General features: G+C 34.8%; 9 protein-coding genes and 1 long non-coding RNA gene across 13 annotated transcripts in view; 6 read left to right on the top strand and 4 right to left on the bottom strand.

Moving 5' to 3' along the window:
- Window positions 1-176: 176 nt before the first annotated feature.
- On the bottom strand, window positions 177-534 carry LOC112906785. Its single transcript, XR_003232596.1, has 2 exons — window positions 307-534; window positions 177-244 (listed from the first exon to the last, which is right to left on the bottom strand). It is a non-coding gene; the product is annotated as an uncharacterized LOC112906785 (long non-coding RNA).
- Window positions 535-1585: 1051 nt separating this feature from the next.
- LOC108739039 (CAAX prenyl protease 1 homolog) lies at window positions 1586-3249 on the bottom strand. The gene is made up of 2 exons (XM_018472718.2): window positions 3017-3249; window positions 1586-2954 (listed from the first exon to the last, which is right to left on the bottom strand). Exons 1-2 carry the CDS (start codon window positions 3128-3130, stop codon window positions 1770-1772), a joined length of 1299 nt encoding a protein of 432 aa, XP_018328220.1. The 5' UTR covers window positions 3131-3249; the 3' UTR covers window positions 1586-1769.
- A 275-nt stretch (window positions 3250-3524) lies between these two features.
- Window positions 3525-6384, top strand: LOC108739038 (ATP-dependent RNA helicase p62). Its single transcript, XM_018472717.2, has 8 exons — window positions 3525-3564; window positions 3700-3767; window positions 4069-4845; window positions 4905-5165; window positions 5228-5463; window positions 5519-5697; window positions 5752-5941; window positions 6005-6384. Exons 1-8 carry the CDS (start codon window positions 3562-3564, stop codon window positions 6007-6009), a joined length of 1719 nt encoding a protein of 572 aa, XP_018328219.1. The 5' UTR covers window positions 3525-3561; the 3' UTR covers window positions 6010-6384.
- Window positions 6385-7316: 932 nt separating this feature from the next.
- On the top strand, window positions 7317-11339 carry LOC108739037 (integrator complex subunit 5). Of its 3 annotated transcripts, none has more exons than XM_018472713.2 (12): window positions 7317-7802; window positions 7854-8046; window positions 8106-8231; window positions 8298-8533; window positions 8600-8735; window positions 8799-9026; window positions 9176-9343; window positions 9401-9668; window positions 9726-10194; window positions 10347-10640; window positions 10695-11006; window positions 11079-11339. In XM_018472713.2, the coding sequence occupies exons 1-12, from the start codon at window positions 7575-7577 to the stop codon at window positions 11301-11303; spliced, it is 2883 nt and encodes a 960-aa protein (XP_018328215.1). In that variant the 5' UTR covers window positions 7317-7574; the 3' UTR covers window positions 11304-11339. The 3 variants fall into 3 exon arrangements, with proteins under 3 accessions (XP_018328215.1, XP_018328216.1, XP_018328217.1); XM_018472714.1 differs by having other exon boundaries at window positions 7563-7650; XM_018472715.1 differs by lacking the exon at window positions 7317-7802 and having other exon boundaries at window positions 7926-8017.
- On the bottom strand, window positions 11331-15801 carry LOC108738970 (glucosidase 2 subunit beta). The gene is made up of 6 exons (XM_018472601.2): window positions 15653-15801; window positions 13064-13620; window positions 12697-12954; window positions 12568-12639; window positions 12122-12506; window positions 11331-12068 (listed from the first exon to the last, which is right to left on the bottom strand). The coding sequence occupies exons 1-6, from the start codon at window positions 15766-15768 to the stop codon at window positions 11822-11824; spliced, it is 1635 nt and encodes a 544-aa protein (XP_018328103.1). The 5' UTR covers window positions 15769-15801; the 3' UTR covers window positions 11331-11821.
- On the top strand, window positions 13743-15147 carry LOC112903847 (aminoacyl tRNA synthase complex-interacting multifunctional protein 1-like). Of its 2 annotated transcripts, XM_025981520.1 has the most exons (4): window positions 13743-13929; window positions 13990-14529; window positions 14586-14823; window positions 15092-15147. In XM_025981520.1, the coding sequence occupies exons 1-4, from the start codon at window positions 13795-13797 to the stop codon at window positions 15130-15132; spliced, it is 954 nt and encodes a 317-aa protein (XP_025837305.1). In that variant the 5' UTR covers window positions 13743-13794; the 3' UTR covers window positions 15133-15147. The 2 variants fall into 2 exon arrangements, with proteins under 2 accessions (XP_025837305.1, XP_018328222.1); XM_018472720.2 differs by lacking the exon at window positions 15092-15147 and having other exon boundaries at window positions 14586-14915.
- LOC108739041 (V-type proton ATPase subunit e 2) lies at window positions 15094-15757 on the top strand. Its single transcript, XM_018472721.2, has 4 exons — window positions 15094-15307; window positions 15358-15405; window positions 15458-15545; window positions 15639-15757. Exons 1-4 carry the CDS (start codon window positions 15210-15212, stop codon window positions 15657-15659), a joined length of 255 nt encoding a protein of 84 aa, XP_018328223.1. The 5' UTR covers window positions 15094-15209; the 3' UTR covers window positions 15660-15757.
- Window positions 15802-15902: 101 nt separating the features above from the next.
- Window positions 15903-17498, bottom strand: LOC108739040. Its single transcript, XM_018472719.1, has 2 exons — window positions 17343-17498; window positions 15903-17223 (listed from the first exon to the last, which is right to left on the bottom strand). The coding sequence occupies exon 2, from the start codon at window positions 17214-17216 to the stop codon at window positions 16164-16166; it is 1053 nt and encodes a 350-aa protein (XP_018328221.1). The 5' UTR covers window positions 17217-17223; window positions 17343-17498; the 3' UTR covers window positions 15903-16163.
- A 257-nt stretch (window positions 17499-17755) lies between these two features.
- On the top strand, window positions 17756-19784 carry LOC108738975 (thioredoxin domain-containing protein 5 homolog). Its single transcript, XM_018472607.2, has 7 exons — window positions 17756-18042; window positions 18097-18343; window positions 18401-18544; window positions 18597-18752; window positions 18804-19006; window positions 19061-19193; window positions 19359-19784. The coding sequence occupies exons 1-7, from the start codon at window positions 17885-17887 to the stop codon at window positions 19485-19487; spliced, it is 1170 nt and encodes a 389-aa protein (XP_018328109.1). The 5' UTR covers window positions 17756-17884; the 3' UTR covers window positions 19488-19784.
- Window positions 19785-20026: 242 nt separating this feature from the next.
- The window catches only part of LOC108738999 (transcription elongation regulator 1), a 69199-nt gene continuing 62052 nt past the window's right edge, over window positions 20027-27173 (top strand). The window contains exons 1-12 of the mRNA XM_018472651.1: window positions 20027-20425; window positions 20491-21097; window positions 21270-21531; window positions 21586-21782; window positions 21851-22124; window positions 22189-22489; window positions 22615-22868; window positions 22935-23352; window positions 23452-23602; window positions 25605-26027; window positions 26100-26573; window positions 26636-26710. Coding sequence (XP_018328153.1) covers window positions 20145-20425; window positions 20491-21097; window positions 21270-21531; window positions 21586-21782; window positions 21851-22124; window positions 22189-22489; window positions 22615-22868; window positions 22935-23352; window positions 23452-23602; window positions 25605-26027; window positions 26100-26573; window positions 26636-26710 — 3717 coding nt within the window. The 5' untranslated portion in view covers window positions 20027-20144. The remainder of the gene's footprint in view (window positions 20426-20490; window positions 21098-21269; window positions 21532-21585; window positions 21783-21850; window positions 22125-22188; window positions 22490-22614; window positions 22869-22934; window positions 23353-23451; window positions 23603-25604; window positions 26028-26099; window positions 26574-26635; window positions 26711-27173) is intronic.

The raw sequence follows: 27173 nt of genomic DNA on the forward strand, positions 1-27173 counted from the left end.
ATATCCATATGCAACTAACTGCAAATTCATTGTCAGCTGGTGAAATCTTAGTAGAGTAATCCCAAAAAATTGCTAATATCCCTGTGTATAACACAATAGACGAAAGGATAATTGAAAAGGTGTCTTTAACAAATCCAAACTTGGTTTTGTCCAGGTGATATAGTTTTGCCTTTTCGAATGTTTCCTGGGACATTACCTCTTTCAAATCATCTGGTACATTTTCCGTTCTATTAGCTAACAGGAACTAAGGAAAGAGACAAATCGAATTACTACCATCGTCTGAAATATTACTTCTTTCAAATTTACCTGTCTAATTGATAAGTACAGCTCCCAAATGTACTCCAACCATAAGAAAAATAGTATTATCCCTAACATACACGAATTATCTATTACAAACATTTTAAATACTTCAATAGACATTATTTCATTCAGGTAATAAATCTACTAGCAAAAAAATTGATAAAAGTACAAAATTATGATACTTTTCACCACATTCAAAACCTAACCTAGAATTATGGATTTTACAGATTCCGAAAAAAATGTTGTTCTTGAAGTAGCAAAAGTCATTTAGCCAACCAACTTTATTTCGTTAATCTCGTATGCAAGTATTCTGATCAGATTAAATTAAGTCCAAATCTAGCTACAAATCAGAGTAATATTATATGAAACGAAAATGGAATTCTATTTTAATTTTTAAAGTAAATAGAAATAAATCATTACGTTATGTTTATAGATTTTAGGCGACCTTTGTATATGGACAAATTTCGCTTGACATGTTATACAATCCTCTAAAATGAAAATGACACACCGCGTTCGCTGGTGTAATGTGGGTGCGCTAACTTTCGCATTCCTTGGAACAGATTGTAATTGGTTTTAGTCGCCTGTGATCGTGTTTTACTTAAAAATACTGCACGTCTTTTGTTTTTCTGTTATTATTATTATTTTCTGTTAAATGTTTAAAAAAAAAATAAAGAATTCAGTTTAATTCTGAACGATCTAAAAATAAATGTTTAAAATGTTGTACTTTACACATTTTTAGCGGACAATAAGATATTATAAATTTGTCGTTTTTAGTTAAATAAGTACGTGTAATCTTTAATCTTGTTTGTAAATAATTTCGTCTTCCTTCTTCACTAAAGGCCAAATGTGTATTATTTAAAATAAATAATAATAATGAATACATATGTTAAATAGTCTGTTGGCTGTATGGTATTGTTTTTATGTTATATTCAAGAGGAAACATAAATAATGTAAATAATACAATTATGTCTGTTAATTGTTTAGAACAATATGCGCTACGTTATTCATTTTTGCAGTGTTTATTAAATAAAAAGTGGTATGAAGGGAACAAATTTACGCTCTTATTTTATATAATTGTTTCGTTCCCTGTAAATGCTGAATTTGTTGGCCGTAAACTAAGTAAAACCGAACAAATAGTTATATTGATAGTTATTGTACAATTAACAATAAACTATTATTTGATTATTATCTCTGATTGCTTTTTTAAAAAAACAAAATTCTATTAAAGGATTTATTTCAGAATTATGTCATTACACATTACCTACATTAAATAAGAAAGAAAAAACATTATTCTTACCTTTATTAAGAACGAGAAACTCGAAATAACTTTTATTCCCTACAAGGACACTAATAAGAAGTCAAATAAATACAAAATAGATTAATATTTACAAAATTTTAATATTCTGCATGTATTTCGTTTAAGTAAATGCAATAGAATTATTAATTAAGTATACACACTTAACTAACTATTATTCTCTCTTTTTTTCGTCCTTTAAGGCTCTCAGTCTTTCAAGCAGAGACGGATGTGAATGGTGCCAGGCAGAATAGAGTTCATCATAAATTGGAAATCCTAAATTATCTTTATTCAACTTGATCAAAGCTAAACGTAATGATTCAGATTTGTTTAGTCTTAAAGCAAACTGGTCTGCTTGGAATTCAAATTTTCTTGAAAGGCAAGCCAAAAGGAACGACAAAAATGCATTATAGGGTACCATAATGTACTGCAAAACGACCAAGAGCCCCACCAAGACCGGCTCTACACCAGAAGGGAAACCAACAGCTTCATAAAGAAGAGGAATTTTGAAAGTATATGCAAAGACCATAAATAGAAGAAACAGGCTTGTCTCCATAATAACAATATTCTTGATAATGTGTCCATACTTCCAGTGTCCAATTTCATGTGCTAAAACAGCTAGCACTTCGTTGTTTTCGTAATTATCGATCAAGGTGTCAAACAGCACTATTCTCTTTACACCAAACAATCCCGAAAAGTAAGCATTGCTATGTGCAGACCTTTTGGAGCCCTCTACGACGTACAATTGTCCCAAAGGAAAGTTGAGCTTGGTTGCTAACATCTCTATTTCAGACCTTAGCTCTCCTTCAGGCAACGGAGTGAATTTGTCAAAGAGGGGTGCAATATATGTGGGATACACAGTTAATAATATGAGCATAACAAGACCTACAAAAGCCCACAGCCACATGAAAAACCAGTCTCCTCCATATTTCACAATCAAGATTGCCAAAGAAGATATTGGTAAACTCAAGAACTGACTGAGGGCAAACACTTTGATCCTATCAATCACAAAGAATCTTGCAGTTTGCTTGTTGAATCCATATTTTTCTTCCAACACGAACGTGAAATAAATGGAAAATGGTAAGTCCAAAACAGTAGACATGCTAGTTAACAAGAATATCCATATGCAACTAACTGCAACTTCATTATCAGCTGGTGAAATCTTAGTAGAGTAATCCCAAAAAATTGCTAATATCCCTGTGTATAACACAATAGACGAAAGGATAATTGAAAAGGTGTCTTTAACAAATCCAAACTTGGTTTTGTCCAGGTGATATAGTTTTGCCTTTTCGAATGTTTCCTGGGACATTACCTCTTTCAAATCATCTGGTACATTTTCCGTTCTATTAGCTAACAGGAACTAAGGAAAGAGACAAATCGAATTACTACCATCGTCTGAAATATTACTTCTTTCAAATTTACCTGTCTAATTGATAAGTACAGCTCCCAAATGTACTCCAACCATAAGAAAAATAGTATTATCCCTAACATACACGAATTATCTATTACAAACATTTTAAATACTTCAATAGACATTATTTCATTCAGGTAATAAATCTACTAGCAAAAAAATTGATAAAAGTACAAAATTATGATACTTTTCACCACATTCAAAACCTAACCTAGAATTATGGATTTTACAGATTCCGAAAAAAATGTTGTTCTTGAAGTAGCAAAAGTCATTTAGCCAACCAACTTTATTTCGTTAATCTCGTATGCAAGTATTCTGATCAGATTAAATTAAGTCCAAATCTAGCTACAAATCAGAGTAATATTATATGAAACGAAAATGGAATTCTATTTTAATTTTTAAAGTAAATAGAAATAAATCATTACGTTATGTTTATAGATTTTAGTGTGAAGTATGGATTTTGCAAAGTATGAACATGTAACATCTAGTTTACTGTTTTTCGTAGAGATGTCTCTGGTTGCTATCTCCCTTCTTTCTCTTTCGTTTAAGGACTGTAATGGTAAGTAGTGAAAATTTCCGTGTTGTATTAGTAAAAATACTTGATAAAATAGATATTTGAATAGTTAAAATCATTAATAGTTCGAAATAAACGTATATACCTTTACCTTTCATTATAATATTTGATTAATTGCAGGTAATAGGCAGAGTAGTGCTTGCCCGATTCCCCACGTTTTTCTCGAAATCAATTAATTTACTAAAAATGTAAGTATCGACTTGAAAGTATCCTTTTACAGAAGCTGAGATATGTTTACATGTTTCTTTTCAATTACAACTTTATGCCAATATGAACGTGAATTGTTTTACTTGTAATTTTATATTGAGGTTATGTTGGTCTCGTTAATTTTCAGAACAAAGTATATTTAAAACTCTGTTTTAATTTGTGAAGAAAAAATGGAGATACTTATAATTAACGTAGTTTAATTTAATTTACCCATTATTTAGGGTTGTTCTGAGTGGTATCATAAAGTGATTATGTTGTAAAGAAAGTCATTTTTATTCTTAGGTCGTTTAAAAAAAATGAAGGAAAGCCTTATGCTCCTCGTCGAGATGCCAGTAACTTCAACAATAAAAGTCAAAGGGGGGGAGGTTACAAACAGAACGGTCTTAATGGGAATTATTCAAACAATGGTTATGGCCGTTTTGGATCTAATGGGAGCAACAACAACTTCAATCGCACCATGGAAAAACCAAATTGGGGAAAGGAAACTTTGGCACCAATAAATAAATCCTACTATGTTCCCCATGCTCACATTGCCAAACGTTCCTCCTTTGAAATCGATCAATTCCGTCGTTCTAAAGAGATCACTGTTGAAGGCGAGGACATTCCTCATCCCATACAAAAATTTGACGAGTGCAACTTCCCAGATTATGTCATGGAAGAAATTAGAAAGCAGGGCTATGATGAACCAACTGCTATCCAAGCCCAGGGCTGGCCTATTGCCATGAGCGGGAAAGATATGGTTGGAATAGCTCAGACAGGTTCGGGCAAGACACTAGCGTATATTCTTCCTGCCATTATGCACATTAATAACCAGGAAGCCACCAAACGCGGAGACGGTCCCACAGTCCTGGTTTTGGCACCAACTCGCGAATTAGCGCAGCAGATCCAAAAAATTGCGACAGAATTTGGCAGCTCTTCGTACATTCGCAACACTTGTATATTTGGGGGAGCTCCAAAAGGTCCACAAGCCCGTGACTTGGAACGCGGCGTCGAAATCGTCATTGCAACCCCTGGACGGTTGATCGACTTCCTGGAAAGAGGCACCACAAATCTCAAGAGGTAGCAGATCCTTTTATAAAATGAATATTTAGATAACATTAAACAATATAACGTTTTAGATGTACCTATTTGGTCTTGGACGAAGCAGACAGGATGTTGGACATGGGATTTGAGCCCCAGATTCGAAAGATCCTTCAGCAAGTACGTCCCGATCGTCAAACCCTCATGTGGTCTGCCACATGGCCCAAAGAAGTAAAAAAACTTGCCTCCGACTTTCTTAGCAATTACATTCACATAAACGTCGGTTCCATGCAACTGTCTGCCAATCACAACATTGTACAGATAGTAGATGTGTGCCAAGAGCAGGAAAAAGAACAAAAGTACTGTTTAAAAATTCACTGAGTGAAATTGTTATCTTATTTTCCTGTTGATATTGTTTTAGATTGACGAATTTATTGCAAGAAGTGGGGTCAGACGATGCCGACACCAAGATTGTCGTGTTCGTGGAAACAAAGAAAAAAGTCGAAACCATAACTAAAGTAATTCGAAGAATTGGTTGGTCTGCAGTTGCAATGCACGGGGATAAAAGCCAGCAAGAACGTGATTATGTCTTGAAGGAGTTCCGAAATGGGAAGTTCAACATCTTGGTAGCTACTGACGTTGCAGCCCGTGGACTTGGTAGATATAAGGGAATATGTTTACCCTTCTATCATGTTATTAATTGATTTTACAGATGTGGAAGGGATCAAATACGTTATAAATTTCGATTATCCCAATTCTTCTGAGGATTATATTCACCGGATCGGTAGGACGGGACGGTCAGACTCTACAGGGACGTCGTACGCCTTTTTCACGCCCAATAATTTCAAACAAGCTAAAGATCTAGTGTCTGTTCTTAAAGAAGCTAATCAAGTTCGTAAAATAATAATTTTAGTCGATAATATTTAATAAATTTTATTTTATTAGGAGATAAATCCGAAATTGTACGAGATGGCAAGTCGTGCTGGTAACTATGGAAATGGTAACAGCAGATTTTCCAGGTGGGGCACCAGCAAAGGTGGATTCGGTGGTAACGGACAAAGGACCCATACCAGATTTGGGGGTGCTGGCAACTCAAGGTTTTCTAATGGATATAATAACAGTAACGGATATTCTGGTAAGAAATTTTCTTTTTCAAAATACGTGTGTTAATTTTTTTTTTTCTTTTTTTTTTGTGCAGCGTAAGAGTATAATATCGTTTGACACTGCATTCCACCAGATTTGACTTTGTTTCTCTTCTCGTTCTTTATAAGTTCTGACAGGGTATTTATTACATGTTCATCTTATCATTGGTGACAACTTTCATCTCTCATTTCTCTGTGATAATGATGAAAGTTTTTTATTTATTTTTAAATAACCAATTTTGTCAAAGTGTCGTACGTAAATGTAACCGGTATCGTCATTTCATAATAATATCTGCATACTTGTTTTGTTTAATTTTTATTAGAAAGAAAACGGTTATTTTACATAAATGTATTATAAATAGAACATCTTTTATAATTTTTATTTAAAACGTTCATTGTTTCAACTAGGCAATTAAATGGGAATTCTTATATTCTACTTACTTCGTTTTTAATAAACAATTAAAGTAAAATTTTATATAATCGTGAAGTGATTAACCCCGTTCATTCAATAAGAAAAAGGCTGTTTCTTTCTACACATAATTAATAAAAGTAATAGTCAAAAATGAAATAAAATATGGTCTACATTAAATCAATTTAGTACCAAAATGTTATTTAGTAGCACGATAAGTGTAAGTGTACCCTTAAGTATAATGGTAGGTAAAAAACGTATATTTTAATGCATAGTTCAAAGAAAGGCGCAGATTCTCATAATAAAATTAAAAGAATATAAAGTCCGGTACGTTCAATTTACGTTTGTTTAAAAACTATTGGAAACATCAAAGTTTAATCGATTCTGCGTTATTTGTATATCGAGACTGAACTGTAATAAGTTGCATTACGTTATTATTTACTGCAAATAATAGTAAAATAACTTTACAGTTCAAATTTTTCAATCGTCGCGTCGTATGACCAGATCGAAACTACTTTTAAATTGCGACATTTCGCGCGGCAGATAAGGATGTGGCTAAAATAATGCCTCACACTATGTTAAAATTTCTCACATTATTTGCAATAAATAATGCTATAACCCAATAAAAATTGTTATTTATGCGGTTAATAAGTTATGTCAAGTGTAGGTTGCTCGAATTGTTTATTTATTTTTGAATAAACAGGAGATTCTCTTTATATTATCTAAACAAAAATACTTTGCAAGACAATTAATTTAAGTTCCCTTGATTGACTTCAATCATGCCAATGATATCTTCAATAATTTTTGAATAAATAATCGATTTTTTTGTTTAAAATGAAATTAATACGTACAGAATTACAAATTTAAAAGAATTAGTTGTATTGTGGTACCAGATACACAAACCTGTCTATTCACACATCTATGGTTTAATGAATTAGTTATCTTTATCTATGGTTTATTTGACAAGTTGAATTAAAAGTTATAGGGTTATAAAATGAAATTTATTAGAATAACTATTTAAAAAATCATGTTAATGCAAATAAAAATGAAGTTGTAGTTAAATAGAAAGACACGTTGATAAATAGTGATAAAATATGAATATTTAAAGACGATAGTTCACACATATTATTAAATTTTGTTGGAATAACAAACTCTAACCTCAAAAGCTGCATATACATTATTTAGTGGTTTGTTTTATTTTTTAACGCTTATTAACGATGTTACCTCAAGCTACTGGCCTGAGAAACTTATCTCAACAAAATCTACTTCAAGAATTACGCCTATTTATCGGAGGTACTTCCAAAACTATAAAATGCAATTCCTTAGAACTTACAAAAACGGCTTTATCCCTTCTAAAGCAGTTACCGCCCTGTAGGGAGGCTGTTTTCGAATATTTTCATGTCGTCTTTGATAATGCGACTTTAAATTATGTGACCAGATTAGAGGTAGTGTTAATTGTCTTTTTCAAATAGTGTATGATAAAATATTAATTGCAGAAAGAAATAGCAACAGGACAGATGCCCCCTGCTTCAGAAGATGATGAAACAACGATATCTGAAATCCATTCTGTTTTATGCAACTTTATTTCTACGAATGCAGAGGCCTGGGCCCCTATAATTAGCACATGGTCTTTGGAATTATTAGGCGAGTTGTCCACTAGGTATGCTGGTAGAGCTCATGTGTCAACAGGTTGAAAACATCACTTATCCTCTTTTTATAATTAAGTAATTAATGGTTTTGTTTATCAGGTGTAAATGAGACTTTGCAATTGTGGATGAGCTGTATAAGTACTCGTACCTTAATTGATGTAACTACACAGTGCCTATCTTGTTTGATGAATTCGGATACGGAGGCTTGTATAAGTGCCCTTTTAGGTAAGAACACGGTGTTCTTTTTTCATTTTGAAATAATCTTGTGTTTTTATTTTATATATTCCTTAGATACTTCTGTTAAGCATTCGCCGAATTTTGATTGGGTTGTGGCACATGTAGGCAGTTGTTTTCCTAACACTGTCATAACAAGAGTCCTGTCTTGTGGCCTTAAGGACTTTTGTCAAAATAAGTCTTATGAACAAGGCTGTGATTCTCCTAAACTTAAATCAGTCGTCGGTATTTTGGGGCATCTGGCTGGGGGTCACTGTAACGACATCAGAACGGCACTTTTAGATTTATTTAATGTAATTTATCGTTACAATAATGTTCTTGTCAAGAATACATAAAATTTCAATTTTTATTGGTTTTAGTGGAGCCATAAGCATATGCTTTTTCAAGATGATAGCACAAAGTCACAAAAGAAAGCAACAGTTCCATTCCTACTTCAGTTGGCCTACCTTTCACCCACTTTATTCTCAACAATTTGCAAAGATATTAAGAAAACACGTATTATGCTTTTTAAACTCAAAATAGGATCATTTTACATTGTATATATTATTTTTTTTTTAGTAACTTTGGATGTTATCGTGGAGTTGTATAATTACACTGACGATTGGTGCAAGTATTTCGGATCTTCGGAGTCTCTGCAAACCCTTCTGGTCAATTTAATATTGAAATGCGATGTGGGAGCTGTGCAAATAATTAATTTACTTATGGATTGCATTCAAACTGACAAATTGGCCACAGACGACGAATGTGTGAAAAGAAATATACGGGATACTTCGAGAGAGATTTTAGGTACGAATTTAAACAATCCTATGTACAGACTGTTCATTACTGTCTTGATGGGCATGTAATGTAGTACCAAAGGCCTGTTCAGAGCATTTTGTATTATATGGCTTCAACAAATATGTAAAAAAATTATAGAAGTAAAACTTTCGTTTTAGAACTCGTTTTACATGAAGTCGACTCAGCTGTTCGAGTTCAAAGCCAACAAAATGAATCTGTTCATATTTTACAATGTTTTGTCAGAGAAATTCTGGACGTTCACGAGTTACTATTAAGTCCTGACAAAGTAAAATATCAAACTGCTGCTCAGATCGTAACATTTGTTGGTAAATTTAATACTTTTAACTTTGTCGTTTTAATTGTCGTCTTTTTTCGTTGTTTAGGGCATACAAATCCATATCTACTAATAAATTCGATAACGTTTCTCTTCGAAAATTCCAAAACAGACGAACAACTGGTTTTGATCGTGAAAATTCTTTTTAATGAATTAATCGACAAAACTTTGCAGCCATATGCCGACAAAAAAGGCCATTTCGCTATGGTTCTAGAGCAAGTTTTGAGCAAAGTTAATACGCGTATAAATCTGGCTAAAGAAATTGAAGATGACATAGATTCGATGCTGGTTTGGAAAAATTTACTTATATTACTTCAGTGAGTTATAGTATACGTTTTATTCAGAATTAACTTTATTTTTTTTAACAATTTCAGATGGGAAAAAGGCGAAGTTTTCCTTTTAAAGTCCAAAATTATTTCACGAGCAATTCACGCAAATTTCATAAGCTTGACGCGTTTGTTTAGGAGTGAGAAGTTACCCAGCTCCACGCTGCACGTTTTCGCCGAGCTTTTCGAAATTTTTGGTATTCCTTCGCATGTAGACCACGAGTCGTACAGGATTCCTATCAAAGCCTTGTTGGATTGCAGTATTGCTGTAGTGAAATATTTCTTCGTTTGTTGTAACGAACAAGATGAAATCGTAAAGCACAACGGCTGGAGACGAGTTAGGACAATTTTAAAACGTTTATGCCTACATTCGAAAGCCGTGAGAGTCTTGACGTTACGGGAACTATTAGAGAAATCGCTGTATACCAAAAACAGTGTGTTATTTGGGGCAAAAAATACAAAGCTGGAGAAAAACGTCGAGTTTGATAAGAGCGTTTTGGAACAGAATAAGAGGATGGTAAATATGTTTTTTATTGTATTTTCGGACTTTATTTATTTACAATACAGACGGACTAATTGGATCTTTACAAAAATAATTGTCAGGACGTATGCGTAACAGCCTTTACCATGAGATAACGTTTAGTATTAATTATTGCTTTTATGGTACAGAGTAAAACGATCCCTTTGACAAAACATTCGTCAGTTTTTAATGGGGGCATTATAGGGACCGGTAAAAGAATGCCTGCGACCCACGAAGCTTTGTCACAAGACGTAGTGGCAGAAAACACAGACCAACTGCTTAATACAATAAAAGCCTGTTGTGCTACCCTTACCGAGGCTGACGCCAAGGTCCTGGACGTATCCTTAGATAATGTGACTCTGGTATCCTTGCTCCTGGTTCAGTTCGTCAGTCCTGACGTCATGTATAACGGACTCCCATGGCCCGAAGAAGAATTTGCAAAGGTACAAATATTTTAAAAGATTATATAAAAAAAAATTACAAACGTTTCTAAAAAGGTGACCATCGAAAGGGACCTGTACATTCGTCGACTTTTCAATAACAACCCTGTCATGTGGGAATTATTGTCGTTTATTGCTGTCTATCGACCTACTTTATGTTACTGTTCGGTGCTTCTGAGAGCTCTCACGGCTACACTTATTCATCAGTGGAACAGCATGGGGAATCAGAGCAAATCAACCGATACAGGAAACTACAATTCGTTGATGGACACCACCGTCAAAGTTCTAGATGTGATGGCGTTAGGACAGCTCCTTCCTCCACCATTGTCAGGAATACGCGACGTTATATTGTACCTCAAAAATTCAGAGGTAAGTCTTTTCAACGTGTTTTCCTCGTTTGAGAATTGAATAGTAAGAAAGGAGAGAAAATGTTGTTTGCAGATCGTGCAAATTTTAAGAAATTGCGTGTGGAACTACATGAGGGACAACGTACCGTCTCCTGCGCTTTTCACGTGCGACTCAGCGGGAGTTTATTGGAGGGACCCGTCACATTCAAAACCCCTCGAAATGTATACTAGCACTTTGAGATTAATCATGCAAAAGAATATAAAAACTGTCGGTCAATCTTATTGCCAAATGTTCGTGATCATGCCTCATTCTAATTGAAATTGAAATTAATTAAAACACCAAAAGAAATTTTAACACCTTTATTTCACTATTACCTTATTCAAAATGACGGCTGTAAAATTACTGTATGACGGGAAAGAAAATATTTTATATATACAATTAGAGCACATATTAATAATATAATACTTTCTTAATTAAAAAAAAAAAGGAAAAGATGAAAACGTATTTTCTATTGCGATGTTTTATACCAAAAACTAAACTATTTCAGTTCTATAAAAACAACGAAAACTAAAGAGCCCCATATGACCACTGAAAGGAATGTTTATATGTATAATTAAGTATTACAAGTCTTTTTTCACCCTTACCTTAATCTTACAACAATTGTACTTACTGTAAATAGTCAATTTCATTATCAGTTCCATTCGTTATAAATTTTTACATATTTTACAGAAAAGGGTATTGTAAAAAATTAATATAATCTAAATCGGAAAAAATGCGCGTTACAATAAATTACAAAACGGAAACAAATTGATAAAATTGTTTTTCCTTTTTAACATTTAAAGTTCATCGTGTAGATCGACTGTGTCTGCGGAAGCCTCTCTACACGCGGCGGGTGTTGTGAATTCGAAATAGTATTCGCATCTATTCGGTTCTGTTACGCTAGTTAGTTTATTTTCACTACCACACCTGACTTTTACCCTCGTATTCCGGTCAGGGCCGTTCCAACACGACTGACCATTTTCAAACACCATCATCTCGTATTTGTTGTGGTCTGAACCATCCCAACGACTCCAAATGCCCAACCTGAAACATAACGTTAACATTATTTTTTATAAACATCATTGCCTTTTTCATACCTTGTATCAGCACCTTCATGTTTTGCTTTTGGCTGTTGTGATGTTTTATCGAAGGGGCAGAGTCTGTAGATGTATTCCCGATCTTCATAGTCGAAACACTGGCCTTCGAGAGGGGCAAATTCGTCATTAGGGCCAAAATCTTTCTCTAAATACTCCCTGATACTATCTACTTCCCTGGTGATGTCCTGAACAACCGATCGGGCCGATTCGAACTCTCGTCGGGCATCGTTGGCGCGATCGATTAATTTTTGGGTCTCTTCGTCGTAAACCTGGTGTTGGACGGTGTCTTCTGCATCTCCGGTAGCTGGGGTTGAAGATGCATCATCTTCTTCCTCGTCTTCATCATCAGGGTTGTTATCAACATCTTCTTGGCCATCCAAAAGTTCTTAAGCAAATAAAGACTATTACACTTATATATATATATAAAACAAAATCGATTCATTTACCTTCTTCTTGACCCTGAGCATCTTCACGATCTTCCTGGACAGCTTTATCTTGATTTTCTTTAATTCCCTCACCTAAAAGGGAAAATAATTAGATCTTTGCCTCGTTATTTAATTAGAATTAAAACTGACTAATTTCATCATTTACATCTTGTCCATCAATAATTGCTTGTTCTTCTATATCCTTTTTAATAGCTTCTTGTTGATTGTTCAATTCTTCTGCCTCTTTTCTTTGTCTCTCCAATTCCCTGTAATACTCTAAAGCTGCTGATTCATCTTCTTCTGCTGCCTTCTTAAGGGCCTCCTTTTCCAACAAAACCTGCTCAGCTTCTAGTTTATTCCTTTCCAGTTCTTGAATTTTTTCTCTCTTCTCTTGTTTTAATTGGGCACCTAACATACACACGTTTTAAGTAAATGAAAAGTTCTTTTTTTTTTTCAATTAAGCATTTAACATACACAAGTTTTAAGTTACAGAAAAACAAAAGCAAGACTGAGATACCTTTCTGACTTAATTCCAGTCTTATTTGAGAACCGATCTTAATCAGTTCAGCTTGCCTTTGAGCTTCCTCTCTTGATGACCGGCCTAATTCTTCACAAGTGTTAACGCATTTTGCAGAACTGGCATACTCGTCAGATGTATCACAGCAATCACAAATGCCATCATTTACTCTGTTGGAAGGAATGTTTTCTGGGTGATATCCAGCATTTAAACAGTAGAAAATTCCATGGGGACAAGCTGAAGTCCCTGGCTCGTCGCTGGCATCTTGACAGTCACAATAGTCGTCATTTACTTGCGTAAAAGGGATTGTTAAGCTGCCATCAAAGCAAGTGAAGTCCTTACTGGGGTTATACAAGGTGGAACGAGAAAGGGAAACACCTCTAGGTCGCGGTATTTCCGATGATATGAATTCACATGTGAATACCAAAAACAGAAATAGGAACTTAATTAATTTAAAAGAGCTTAAGTGCTTCATTTTTCGACCTAAACTACATATACCGGCCATCAATTGACTGGCACCAGGGCAATATTTTTTTATCAGTTTGGCGATTGTGACACGTCACTGGTACCCATCGATCTTGCCCATAGATAAGGATCCTGCAGATCTGACACTAGTATCTATGTCACTGATGCTCACCATAGATAAAATTTTCGCTGACGTTTTGATATGGTTTTGATTTTGTATCAGTGGTTACTTAAAACGTGTTTTTTTTTAAATTTATTATAATCGGATGGTGAAATTATTTCAACTTAATTTAACATTAGGAACCTCTTTGTACTTGTACAGAATGTCGAAGACAATATTGGATAGGATAATTTTCAACGCAAGGGAAGCAGAGACCACTATAACGGAACTTACAAGTGAGGTTAGGAACTTGCCGTTCTTTTTACAGATTATCGTATTTTACTTTAATATGTGTTTGTAGATTAAATCACTCACTAATGAATATAACAAAATAAGAATTGGTAAATTACTCGAGGAAAATGCGAAACTTGAAAATGAAGTGGAATTGGCAAAAAGGAAACTTATAAATTTGGAACAACGCAATGGCATTAACCAAGTATCTCTTCCTATTTCTAGAACTAGTATATCGTTGGAAGACAAGTCGAATATTCAGAAGGATAACAATATTAACATACAGTTAGTCAAGAAAATTGAAAATGTGCCCATGGAACAAGATACAAAAGCTGAAGGTTCCACAGAGAAAAAACCAAAAAAGGAAAAGAAACCAAAAGAAAAACAAACTCAAATTGAATTACCTATCAACTTTGGACGTCTAGATCTCAGAATTGGTAAAATAGAAAATGTTGAGAGACATCCAGATGCAGACTCTCTCTATGTTTTAAAAATTAATTGTGGAGAAGAAAAACCAAGAACAGTTTGTTCTGGCTTGGTCAAACATGTTCCATTGGAACAATTAAAAGATGCTAGTGTTGTTGTATTGTGTAATTTGAAACCAGTAAAGGTAACAAACAAAATTAGTTGTCTTGCACAATTTTATAATAAATAATTGTATTATAGATGCGAGGAGTAACATCAGAGGCAATGGTCATGTGTGCTAGTTCTCCTGAGTCTGTTGAAGTATTAATTCCACCTTCAGGGGCAGTGCCTGGCGATCCCGTTGAGTGTGATGGGTATAATCGTAGTCCTGACCCTATTATGAACCCTAAAAAGAAGATATTTGAAACCGTGGCTCCTGATTTACACACTAACGATTTATTGCAAGCATGCTATAAAAACACACCTTGGAAAATTCCTGGTAAAGGAAATATTCTAGCTAAATCTCTTAAAAATACAAATATTAAGTAATTTGCAGATTACATAGTACATAAAATAAAATTTTACTTTCGAGATGGAATTTTTTCAAATTAAAGCTATTTAAAAAATGAATGCAAAAATTTCTTTTGGTATCTGTTAAATTATTCAATTCACGAGATTACCAAAAGGAACGCTTCCTAATTTTGATTAGATTGATAACATCTATGTTTTTTTTTCTATTGACATCTGCTACATCTATTGGCCATTAGTGGCAGGTAGTGGTCTATTATCTATGGTGGTGGTCATATGACAACTCAAAATAAGCCCCGAAGATTTTGTTTAAATCAGTTTAAATAAATAATTTGTAATAAGAAAAACCTATTTAAAATGGCATTATCTGCAGTTCCCTTTATAATATTTACGGTATTTTGGGGAGGAGTTGGTATTGGACTTCCAATAGCTGTGCCAAAAGGACCAAACAGAGGGTAACAGCAAAATATTTTGTTTGAAAGATTAATCATATTCTTTATTGCAGAATTATTCAAGTCATTCTTATGTTGACTGCCGCAACTTGCTGGTTATTGTAAGTTTCTTTTTAACACGTCTCTTAATAGAAATAATTTAATTTTTCTTAGCTGGTTGTGCTGCTATATGGCCCAAATGAATCCCTTGATAGGACCCGCCCTCGATAGACATTCATTGCTGATAATGGCAAGAGAATGGGTGAGTTATATCATTCCTTTTAAACTTTTAGAATTAAATAATTTATTCAAAAAAGATGATGACAGATAAAACAATTGATTTTTTTACTTTCAGGGTAATCCTATAACTCGTTAGGTAACCCAGTTAATATCACAAATATATATAAAATGTAAATATAGAATATTCCATGTACTAAACTTGGAGTTATATTGTATGTAATTTTTAATTGAAAATTGGTTGTCATTCAAAAATATAATTAGCTTATTAGCCTTTTCGTTCATTTCAAAAAGTAAATATCAATTATAAAAAATAATACTTTATTCTGTAGGTAAAAATACAGATGAGTAACAAATTCAAACTTTTAACAAGTTTTAATTATGTAATTTAATATGTCATCTCTATTTAACTTATGATTTTTATATCATCATTCTTTGGTAAAGATTTCTGATATTGCTACAACTCAATACAAACATTCTTACTAAAAAATACACTGAGGAACTTTTTAAACTTACAACTATAAAAACAAAACAAAAATAAAAAATTCTCAAGCATTGTAGAAAACATTTGCACATTTTCCCAAACAAAAACGTCATTAAAAATAATATAATAAAGAGTAAATGTATCTTACTGAGATCTAAATTAGTCAGAACGTCCATAAAAATTCTCATAGGTGCTGATTTTATCTTTTTCATAACATATTTGATCTAATTCACACTGGCCCATGAAGATTGCGTCGAAATGTTCGTTATGATAATTAGACAACAAATATTCCAGTTCTTCTTTTGCATTTTCATAAACAGCAAGATCCTCGTTGATTTTCGAAAGTCTTCTTCTACAGAGTTTGTTCTTTTGATAGAATTTCTGGCTCGGACGTGACATCTCATTTAAGATGTCGCCTTTGGATCGCAATAATCTTGAAATTTCGTTATCATAGATCCTTCTGGCATGGACACATTCTCTTCTGTTTGAAATATTCCTCAAACGTTTTCCTTCCATGTGAGACAAGTCTAAGTGGGGATAAGATAGGGCAGTATTTTTCCAGTCATTTTGAACCATTTCAAAGGGGGATACCTTATTTGACTTGTACTTGCTCCACATAGGGTGAGTATCGTTGCGATGATCATGTGGATAAAAGAAGGGGCCCTGATATCTTTTACTAGTAATTGTATTGGGAACAATTTGTAGTGGAAGTGAATCTGAGTTGTCACAGCGAGGTTTTTTTATTTCATTAAGTGTTCTGGTGGAGTCGGGCAAAGACCTTTTAATGCCAGTTTCTTTAACAGAAGCATTGAATGTTCTTTCTTCAATTTTACTTTCTTCTAAGTCATCTGATGGAAAAAGTTCACTTGTTAAATCTAAAGTTATAAAATTCGACGAATTGAGGTCGGTATTTTGCTTTAATTCATCTCCTACTTCCTCTGAAATTGTGTCAGTTCTGTCCTTTGATGATGTTTCATGTCCTTCGTTTTTCTCTAAGGAACTTTTTAAGGGTTCTTCTATTAATCTGACGAATGTTTCGTTTTCAACAGGCAAAGGGTCATCATTCTTAGTACTAGTAGAGTCATTTATGTCAGAATAAATGCTAGAGCAATGAATGATAAATTCAGAACCATAGCTCAGGTCTAATGGAACGTCCTCATAAAACTCTTCTTCTGGATTTTTAAAATTTAAGGCTTCATATACGTCTGCCATCGCTCACCTAAAGATTAGAAATTAATTTATACACATGATTAATTAAAACAATAACCGTCAAAAGCCTACAAAAACATTTAGAAGTAACACCCTAAAAGCGATTTTTATTGTCCAGCTTTTACTTACCAGTTAATATTCCTGATTCCTTTTAATTATTATATTTTAAAGGGTAAACAATAGTTGATTAAAACTAATGCACTAAATTAAATTCACTAAATGAATGGAGTTTTTATGGAAAAACCATCAAATGCACACACATGTCCTGTTTTTACCGCCATAAGCCATTTTGAACAAAGTATGTTTTGAATTTAGTAGTGTCTACACTATCAAAATTTTCGTATATTATCAAAACTGTAAGGAAATATAAAAAAGGAATAAATATTAATTTAAAGTTCCAATTTTAAGTTTAAATAATCCAGTATTCATAAATTTTCAAAGTAGTTCTCATTTTCTTTGTCCTTATTTTAAGTTATAAATATTAGGGGTTTTATAAACATTTTGGATTCTTTTGAAGTATGTATATTGGTATCAGTTTTTGTCGTAATTGGCGGTACTGGAGAATAAATAGCAAATTTGCTAAGTAACTGTTTAATTTTCTGCCAGTTATTTGTAATTTTTTAATTAAAACAACATTCAAAAGCATAAGTAAAAAGTAGAATTGTTCTAAAATGAATCAAGAAATGTGCATTTTCATTCTGGTTTTACTTGTATGTTTACAAATTGTAAATTGTCACGACGAAGATGCACACACAATACAGTACAATTCGGATATTTTTTCAAGCGAAGTACCCAAGAATAATCATTTTATAATGTTTTATGCCCCATGGTAAACAGTTTACAGTTATTATAATCTAAAATAGAGTGATACATCTGATTTAAGGTGCGGCCATTGTCAAAGGTTAGGACCGACATGGGAACAATTAGCCGAAATGTTGAATGAAGATGATAGCAACATAAGGATAGCAAAAGTAGATTGTACAACTGATAGTAAAATATGTTCTGAGCAAGATATCACTGGGTACCCTACACTTAAGTTCTTCAAGCGAGGATCCTTGGAAAGTGTCAAGTTCAGAGGTACAAGAGACTTACCATCTCTTACAACATTTATAAATGAACAACTACGTTCTGTAAGTATGTTATAATCTTTGTAATGTGCGTTTTTATTGGGTCTGTCCTGTGTATAGATAGATGAAACGAAAAATGTACCTGTTGAAGTCCCTAGTACTTCAGATGGTTTGGTGGAGTTAACAGCAGAAAACTTTGAGAAGCATGTTAGTCAGGGAAAGCACTTTGTTAAATTTTATGCTCCATGGTGTGGCTTTTGTCAGGTAACACATTGAGTAACAGAGTTGAGTATTGACTAAGTAAAGAGTTTTCTAGAGATTGGCCCCTACATGGGAGCAACTGGCCAGTAAGTGGAAATTTGATGGAGGTGTCACTGTAGCTAAGGTAGACTGCAGTCAATACAGGACATTCTGTGATCAATATGAAATTAAAGGATATCCAACTCTTCTTTGGATTGAAAATGGTGAAAAGGTAACTGGAAAATGTTGTTTAATTATTTATTTAAGCTTTATATTTGTGTAGATTGATAGATACCAGGGTCAAAGGACTTTGGAAAGTCTTGAGGAATATATAAACAAAATGTTGGGTACAACTACAGAAAAAATTCCAGAATTCAAGAATGAAAGTAATGAGGAGGTGGAGAGCCCTGTCATTATTTTAAATAAGGATAATTTTAAAAAGGATATAGAAAAAGGAATTACTTTGGTTAAATTTTTTGCTCCTTGGTATGTTTTTACTGGCTACTCTATGTATAGGTTGATTTTTTGGAATATTTGTAGGTGTGGTCACTGCAAGAGACTGGCACCCACCTGGGAAGAATTAGCTAAAAGATTTTCAGATAGCAAACAAGCTAGGATTGCTAAAGTTGATTGCACAGTAGATGCCAATAAGCCCTTGTGCAGTGAGGAGGAGGTAATTCTAATTATTTGCATTTATTTATTTATTTCATCAACCAAAAACCCATCCAATTAGATAGTTATTTAATCCACCAATTATTGCAAATATACAAAACAAAATTTTAAACAGATAACAGGTTGTAGGCAACATACTACATTTAATTTTGGCTGTTATATTTAGGTGGATGGATTTCCAACGATATTTATGTATAAGAACGGGGCTAAAGTAACCGAATATGACGGAGACAGAAGTCTGGATGATCTCCAGGAGTTTGTGAACAAACACCTGGACAAACACGACGAGTTGTAGGACAATTAACCGAGAAAATTAAATATTAGTTAATGAAGGTACTTCTTTGCAATTTTTTAATTTGCATTCCTTTGTGACATCGAGGCTGAAAAGTGTGAGATTGTTTATCGGAGAGTTTTGTATTTTCTTTGATTTGGTATATTGCTTTTCATTTTTTTTTGTGTCATTAAATGTGCTATGAATTTACTTAATAAGAAACTTATTCAAAAACTAGTTACGTGTTCAAAAAGCACTTAAAATTATTTGTGATTGTTTTTACATGTTTTGTTTAATAAATAAAACTCCAATTTTATTTTATTTTTTTTTTAATGTATAGAACAAGATACTTTGAACTCTTGTATTTGCATTGAAATGTGTGGATAAATGTAACTTAGAATTTCATTTGTATTAAAATTTAATAAAATAAGAAAAAAACATTTGCTACACTTTAGCCACTACCAAGAATCTTTTGAACTCTATGTTACTTTAGTATTGTTCGATTTTCTATAGTACAGTCACTGTCAAAATTTGTCTCTATGGTTTCGTGACAGTAGATGTTTCTGTAATCTATGGTTCGGTTTTTTGCTGATTTGTCGTTAGTTGTGGATATGTTTTGCAAAACTACATCTTTTTTGTAATTTATTGAATTATAGAAGTAATAAAGCAATAATACCAATCATGACAGACAACGAAGAGTCCATGGATTATGAAAATGATAAGGCAGAGTGTCCTCCAAGTCAGGAAAACTTTGAGGAAGACATCAGTTTTGACAACGAAGAAGCTGTGAATGGCGGCGGTAGTAATAATGTTGGAGGGACAAGTGGTTCCGCAGTGTCTAGTGCTCTTAATAGTGCTACTGGTGGAGGTATTCCTACAGGACGAGATAGTGTAAATAGTGGTGGCATTAGTGGAAGTGGCGATGATTTTTCGCCGCGGGGAAGGGGCCGTGGAATGTTTAGGTGAGTCTCAGTTGCTATTTACGTTGGTCATCGTAGTTTGGCTTTGGTGTTAATTAAATTTTCAGAGGCAGGGGCCAAATGCCTCCAAGAGGTTGGCCTGGTCCACCACCTGGTCTTCGCCCCGATGGTCCTCCGCCAAGATTTAGGGGTAGAGGGTTTGGTCCTGGCATGCTTCCACCTTTCAGAGGAGGCAGGCCTCCGCCAATGTTTGGAAGAGGTCCTCCTCCCCGTGGGCCTCCGGGTGGGCCCGGTTTTCCTTCACCGAATTGGGGTGGACCACTACCAATGGGCGGGCCGCTTGGTCCTCCTCCTATGATGGGTCAAGGACATGGATTTGGTCCTCCAGGCATTATGAATGGTCCACCACCCAATCAAAATGGTCTCCAGTCTCAAGGTACTGAACATAACCAGGCTCAGACACCTCCAGGAACTTCACAGGCACAAAACAGCAGTAAATCTGGTACTGGTGACCAAACTACTGAGCAAAATCAGGACTTTCGTTCAAGTCCAGGTTTTGGCCCTGGTACAGGTCCACCTCCCAATTTCGGTGGAGGATTACCTCCGGGAATGGGAGCGGGGCCACCTCCAGGACTTAATTCTGGCCCTCCTCCGGGTGTAATTCCTGGGCCCAATACAGGACCTTTTGGAGGAAACTTACATCAAGCACAGCCGGTACGTTTAATAATATGAAAGTGTTTTTATTATTTAAAAAACCTGATATATAAGTAAATTTGACAGAATAATAAATCACCTGTATGTATGATTTACTAATAACCACCTACAAATGAACTTACATAAATTCATTCATTAAACGCATTTTAATGAATTTAATATTTTTTTATAGCCATCACTTGACGCCAGCAATGAAATTTGGGTCGAAACGAAAACACAAGAAGGTAAATCGTACTATTATAACGCACGTACCAGAGAAACTACATGGAGTAAACCAGAAGGGCCTCTCATCAAAGTTATTTCTCAAGATCAAGTGGAAGCGATGGCACAGCAAGCTGTTACAACCGCAGGTCCTATAGCTCAAGGAACTTCAACGGCGGCCCAAGCTGCCCTGGCGCAAGCCAACGTCACCAACACCAAACAAGACAGCAAAGGTAATAAATTGAATTAACCATTTAAATGGGTTTAAGTTAATCATTAACAATTAGAAAAAGAAGAATCTAAACATGATCAACTCATGAAGCAGTCACCTGGTACTCCAACATTAACTACGCCTCCTCCAACTGCAAATGGGCCTTTACAACCTCCTCAGGGTCTTATGCAAGGACCTCCGCCTGGAATGCCGCCTTTTGGAGGACACCCAGGGCAATTTCCACCCTTCGGGCTACCGCCTCCAGGATTCCAAGTTACTATAGTCTTCTGTTGGTTATTATTTTATATTAATTAGCACTCGTATTTTTTTTTTCTGTGTAGAGTAATTGGATGCCTGGAGGACCCGGTGGTCCACCCAGTTGGCATGGTCCTGCTGGTCCTGCTCCATGGGGTCTACCGCCCGGCATCATTCCTCAGACTTTACCACAACCGATTGCGACTAATACGAACGAAGACGCCAAAATCGATCCGGAAATTGTTGCTAAGGCGGCAGAGTGGTCTGAGCATAAAGCGCCTGATGGGCGCTTTTACTATTACAACGCCAAAAAGGGCGAATCAGTTTGGGAGAAGCCTCAAGCTTTAAAAGATCTAGAAAGTAAATGAACTAATAGTAAAAAATCGGACGTTGATTAACATCTCTAACGTTATTTTATTTGTAGCAGAAAAATTAGTAGCAGCCCAGGGAGTGTCAACACGGTCAGTAAATATTGAACCCATGGTGACACCAAGTTCTGCATCTGTGACCGACACGTCAGGTAAGAATAATGCACAGGTGTCAGTGTCGCAACAGCAGCAGCAACAACAACAGCTTAATTCAAACGGGTCAGACGATGCAGAAAAGCAGAAAAGAATGGACGAAGAAGCTAAACGAAAACGAGAAGAAGAGGAAAAGGCAAGAGAGCAGAAAGTTCAAGACAAATCGAGACCCATTTCGAGCACTCCCGTTCCAGGAACTCCTTGGTAATGAATTAAGACTAATAACAACGCTTATATCTATTTATTTGTACTTTATTATACTCTATTATTGTCAAAATACCTGTGCTCGGGTCTGTTTTTGTTTTATTTTATTTCTTTATTTATTAAAGGTGTGTGGTGTGGACTGGTGATGGTCGTGTATTCTTCTATAATCCTTCGTCAAGGACGTCAGTGTGGGAGCGCCCTGAAGATTTAATAGGTCGTGCAGATGTGGATAAGATGGTTAACACCCCTCCAGACGTGCTCCAACCTAAAAAGGATGGTGAACAGAAGACGCCACGTAAAAGGTCCGGTTCGGATGAAAGTGACAGCGACCAGGATGACGCCTCAACTCCAGCAAAGAAGGCAAAAACTGATAGTAGCAGTAAGTATAAGAAAACTGTTTATTATTATTTAGAAGTCGAAATGTAAATCAATTTCCGTTTTCTAGGTTCTGGTGGTACACCTCAACAGCAGCAACAACAGCAACAGCAGCAGCAACAACAGCAACAACAACAACAACAGCAGTTGCCTCAAAAGAAAATTGACATTGGTAAAGAGGCGGCGATTGAAGCGGAAGTGCGTGCGGCCAAAGAACGCGCCGTGATCCCCCTGGAACAGCGCATAAAATCTTTTAAGGAGATGTTGGCGGAAAAGGATGTCTCCGCATTCAGTACATGGGAAAAGGAGCTACACAAGATCGTATTTGACCCCCGTTATCTGTTGCTCACGTCCAAGGAACGTAAACAAGTTTTTGAGAAGTATGTTAAAGAAAGGGCTGAAGAGGAAAGACGGGAGAAACGTAATAAACTTCGCGAACGTAAAGACGCGTTTCGGAAGATGCTGGCCGAAGCGCATCTTCATGGAAAGTAAGTTTTATTACTATTTTATGTAATAATAATATAGAATATGAAATATATTATTATTATATGTTGTTATCGTTTTATTTTAATGTATCGTTTTTTCAGGTCATCTTTTAGTGATTTTGCACAGCGTTACGCCAAAGATGAGCGCTTCAAAGGTGTAGAAAAAATGCGAGAAAGAGAAAGTCTCTTTAACGAGTATTTAATTGAGGTCAGACGACGAGAGAAAGAAGAAAAGTTCCAGCGAAGAGAACAGGCAAGCGTTTTCTTTATTTCCTTTTATTAACCAATATTTACTTCTTTTCAGTAACTGTTGCAAACAATCGTCTTTGCAACGGTTTTTTTTTTTTTTATATTTTTGTTTCTGTTCTTTTACAGGTCATTAGGAATGTTTGCTCTTTTTTAATAATTGATTATTAATTAATGTTGTTTCGTACATATAATTAGTTGTTATTGTTACTGAATTTCTATAGACAGCGCAGTTGGAAGCAGTGTTATTTTATTAATTAAATGTAGTGTTCATATTTTTTTTTTCTTTCAGGGGATTGTTTTTTATTATTAAATTCTATGTATTTTTGTATTATTTCTTTGTAATGTACTTTTTCAGGTATCGTCTTTTCTTGGTATGTAATCTTTTCCTTATGTCTTATATGTATAACATTTATTGCAGAAGGATTGGATTTTGAACGTGATGGGATGTTCGACACTTAATTGAATAGAACTTTAATTATTTTAACAATTCCCTCTTTCAGCTTTTATACGTCCACAATCAATACTTATTATCTTTTCAGAAACCGTTTAACTGGTATTTTCTTTAAAGTGCGTATTTTAATGTTAAAAATGCTTTTTTATATATTTATAGTCATATTTATTAATTAGCTTAATTTAATCAAAATATAGTTCAATTTTTTATAAAACGAAGGTCAAGTTGTTACAGATTAATTACTGAAACTGAAATTTTTATTAGACACTTCTTTAATTGTATTTTGTTTAAAGTTAAACAGCGATAATAGATTTTTAGATCTTTGTTGTTTTGATATTATTTAAAAGAAAAATAGATAAATAAAACTAATTGAATTCAACGTTAACAGTGTAATGTAATAGTAGTTTACGTTATTGATCTAAACAACTAGTTTTTCATTTAGCGCTTGTGCCTTTTCAAGAAGCATGTGTGCAGACAGGTGATGTGGAGGTCTTCGGTGTTTGCTGTTGCTACTGCATGTTGTTGACGCCCCCAAGAACCCCAGTCGAGGACGAGCTTGTCGGTTGCACATCCTAACACTACAACAACTACTACTACATCTACAACACAATCGGCTACGTTCTTCCTTGTCCTTGAGGCGATCTGGTACTAAATTGTGTCTTTTTGATGGTACTCTTTTTTACCAATGCAAATTAGTCACTGCTTTTACCTTTTTTCTCTCGTTTTCTATCTCCGAAAGCCTGTTGACGCAAAATTATTAACTTATATTTTACGTAGTATTAATTTAAAAATAGTCATTCTTTGTCTGTCTGTACGAAAGAGACCTACCTCGGTTAATTTCGTGAAAAAAATTCTTTCAATATAAATGATAAGACACATGAATTTATGTGCGAAGATTTGTCATAAAATGGAGTCGCAAATTGTCTCTGAAAACGTCTATTTTCTTTAGTTTAATAGTTTCGATACAATTTAAGAAGTTTGTGAAAAAGTGTTGAAAAGTTTTTAAGAGACACTTTGTGACAACAATTAATCAATGAGTTTATATTTAGATTAATATAATAGTAATCTTTCTGTAATAATTATTTTATTTAGAAAAAGTCATAATTTTCAGCCATACTGTGGGAGGTTCCAGTATTTCGTAATCCGATTATTATAAGTTTTTTTTCAGCTTAAAACCAAGATTTGTTAGGCAGAATTCAAATTGTTTGTTTAATCAACATACGTATTTACTAGTACAATAAAAAAGACGTACTGGGAATCTGCCTAACATATCTAACAAATACTTTATTAATATATAAAATTGTTTTTTTAGGGATCCCTTACATACCATTTAGTTATAATACATTTTTTATACTTGCTCTTTTTCAGAGCGCACTGTGTTAATTAGAGTCTGTATTACAGAAATTTGTAAGGTGATTTTGCAGTAATCCTGTATCTCAGGTTCAGAAAAGGCTTCTTATTCGCCCCGTTGTCTTTTTTACTTAATATCCAACTTAATATCTACCGAACATTTTTGTGAGGCTAATTGTTTCCGTTTTTGCTGGCGTTTTTGCAGATCCGAAAGGATTTTTTTGCAATGTTGCGCGAACACCCCAACGTGGACCGACACTCACACTGGTCAGAGGTCAAGAAGCTGGTCGACTCAGACCCTCGTTACAAGTCTGTCGAATCTAGTAACATGCGCGATGATTGGTTTCGAGAGTATTGCAAAATACTCAAAGACGAGAAAAAACGAGCCAAGGAGAAGGAGCGCGAACACAAGAAAGAAAAAGAGCGCGAAAAGCAGCACAAGAAGAAAGACAAGGACAAAGAGGACAAGCATCAGGCCAAAGAGAACAAGCACAAGGAAAAGAAAAAGGATGAGAACAACAGTGATATCGGTGTTAGTACCGATGCTGGTGATGCAGACGGTGAAGGAGGAGGTACAGGTGAAGAGGTTGTATCATCAACACCAGTAGCGTCTTCAAAGAAGATTGAGGTGAGTGTTATTAATAAAATAAATATCAAAGTAAATGGGTCAATAAATAATGTTCAATTTACTTTAATGTAGGACATGGAAGAAGATCAGCCAGCTCCTTCGTCTGACGAAAAGGTCAAGGAGCAGAAAGAGAAACAGGCACGTGCCGAGGCTAGTCTTCGGGAACGTGAGAAGGAAGTTCAGCGAACATTAGCGACCCACATGAGGGACCGGGATAAAGAACGGGAGCAACATAAACGGGACGAGGCGGTGCAACACTTTAATGCATTGCTTGCTGATTTGGTGCGCAATCCTGATACAGGATGGCGTGAAGTAAAACGCACACTTCGTAAAGATCACCGATGGGAGCTTGTGGAATCGCTAACAAGAGAAGAAAAGGAACGATTGTTTGGGGAACATGTCGAACATCTGGTTCGTAAGAAACGGGACAAATTTCGGGAGCTTCTCGACGAAACTTCCGAAGTTACGTTAACTAGTTCATGGAAGGAGATCAAAAAGCTTATTAAGGACGATCCAAGATATTCCAAATTCGCATCTAGTGAAAGGGTAAGTGAAATAGAAACGACGGAGATGGAAGCAGAGCATCCTCTGATTTAATTTTGTTTCAGTGCGAACGGGAGTTCAAAGATTATCTGAAGGATAAACTAATCAGTGCGAAGGGCGAGTTTAAAGAATTGCTCCAGGTAAAGGAACCACATTACAGATTGGGCTTCAAGTAAAAAAATAACAGTCAGATTCAATATTGACCATAAAAGAAAAATAACATTCACATTTTATATTTATGGCAGTTACCATTTTTTTGAAAATTAATAGCCGCCTCCGATATCGAAAGGTGCAACTTTAACACATGCATCTAGATACAGTTTAAGATGGAGAATCCGATTTTTTAAGCGGATTCGAAATTGAACTTCAAATAAACATTTTAATGGCATTTTACGATTATGGCAGTTAACATTTTTATGAAAATTAATAACCGCCTCCGATATCGAAGGGTGCAACTTTAACACATGCATCTAGATACAGTTTAAGATGGAGAATCCGATTTTTAAAGCGGATTCGAAATTGAACTTCAAATAAAGATTTTAATGGCATTTTACGATTATGGCAGTTAACATTTTTTTGAAAATTAATAGCCGCCTCCGATAT

This window comes from Agrilus planipennis, unplaced genomic scaffold, assembly GCF_000699045.2.
Source record: "Agrilus planipennis isolate EAB-ADULT unplaced genomic scaffold, Apla_2.0 scaffold134, whole genome shotgun sequence".
Classification (NCBI taxonomy): domain Eukaryota; kingdom Metazoa; phylum Arthropoda; class Insecta; order Coleoptera; family Buprestidae; genus Agrilus; species Agrilus planipennis.

Bases quoted from the DNA above. Each gene is read 5' to 3' on its own strand.
- LOC108739039 (XM_018472718.2), bottom strand. From the start codon at position 3,130: ATGTCTATTGAAGTATTTAAAATGTTTGTAATAGATAATTCGTGTATG. The intron at 2,955-3,016 runs GTAAATTTGAAA...CTCTTTCCTTAG, and splicing joins TGTACTTATCAATTAGACAG to TTCCTGTTAGCTAATAGAAC.
- LOC108739038 (XM_018472717.2), top strand. The intron at 3,768-4,068 runs GTAAGTATCGAC...TTTTATTCTTAG, and splicing joins TCAATTAATTTACTAAAAAT to GTCGTTTAAAAAAAATGAAG. The intron at 4,846-4,904 runs GTAGCAGATCCT...ATAACGTTTTAG, and splicing joins GGCACCACAAATCTCAAGAG to ATGTACCTATTTGGTCTTGG.
- LOC108739037 (XM_018472713.2), top strand. From the start codon at position 7,575: ATGTTACCTCAAGCTACTGGCCTGAGAAACTTATCTCAACAAAATCTA. The intron at 8,047-8,105 runs GTTGAAAACATC...TTTGTTTATCAG, and splicing joins TAGAGCTCATGTGTCAACAG to GTGTAAATGAGACTTTGCAA. The intron at 8,534-8,599 runs GTAATTTATCGT...TATTGGTTTTAG, and splicing joins CACTTTTAGATTTATTTAAT to TGGAGCCATAAGCATATGCT.
- LOC112903847 (XM_018472720.2), top strand. From the start codon at position 13,795: ATGGTGAAATTATTTCAACTTAATTTAACATTAGGAACCTCTTTGTAC. The intron at 13,930-13,989 runs GTTAGGAACTTG...ATGTGTTTGTAG, and splicing joins TAACGGAACTTACAAGTGAG to ATTAAATCACTCACTAATGA. The intron at 14,530-14,585 runs GTAACAAACAAA...ATTGTATTATAG, and splicing joins GTAATTTGAAACCAGTAAAG to ATGCGAGGAGTAACATCAGA.
- LOC108739041 (XM_018472721.2), top strand. From the start codon at position 15,210: ATGGCATTATCTGCAGTTCCCTTTATAATATTTACGGTATTTTGGGGA. The intron at 15,308-15,357 runs GTAACAGCAAAA...TCTTTATTGCAG, and splicing joins CCAAAAGGACCAAACAGAGG to AATTATTCAAGTCATTCTTA. The intron at 15,546-15,638 runs GTGAGTTATATC...TTTTACTTTCAG, and splicing joins TGATAATGGCAAGAGAATGG to GGTAATCCTATAACTCGTTA.
- LOC108738970 (XM_018472601.2), bottom strand. From the start codon at position 15,768: ATGACAACCAATTTTCAATTAAAAATTACATACAATATAACTCCAAGT. The intron at 13,621-15,652 runs GTTATAGGATTA...GTACCAGTGACG, and splicing joins TTAACTGGGTTACCTAACGA to TGTCACAATCGCCAAACTGA. The intron at 12,507-12,567 runs GTAAATGAATCG...TATTTGCTTAAG, and splicing joins TGCTCAGGGTCAAGAAGAAG to AACTTTTGGATGGCCAAGAA.
- LOC108739040 (XM_018472719.1), bottom strand. From the start codon at position 17,216: ATGGCAGACGTATATGAAGCCTTAAATTTTAAAAATCCAGAAGAAGAG.
- LOC108738975 (XM_018472607.2), top strand. From the start codon at position 17,885: ATGAATCAAGAAATGTGCATTTTCATTCTGGTTTTACTTGTATGTTTA. The intron at 18,344-18,400 runs GTAAGTATGTTA...TCCTGTGTATAG, and splicing joins TAAATGAACAACTACGTTCT to ATAGATGAAACGAAAAATGT. The intron at 18,753-18,803 runs GTAACTGGAAAA...ATATTTGTGTAG, and splicing joins GGATTGAAAATGGTGAAAAG to ATTGATAGATACCAGGGTCA.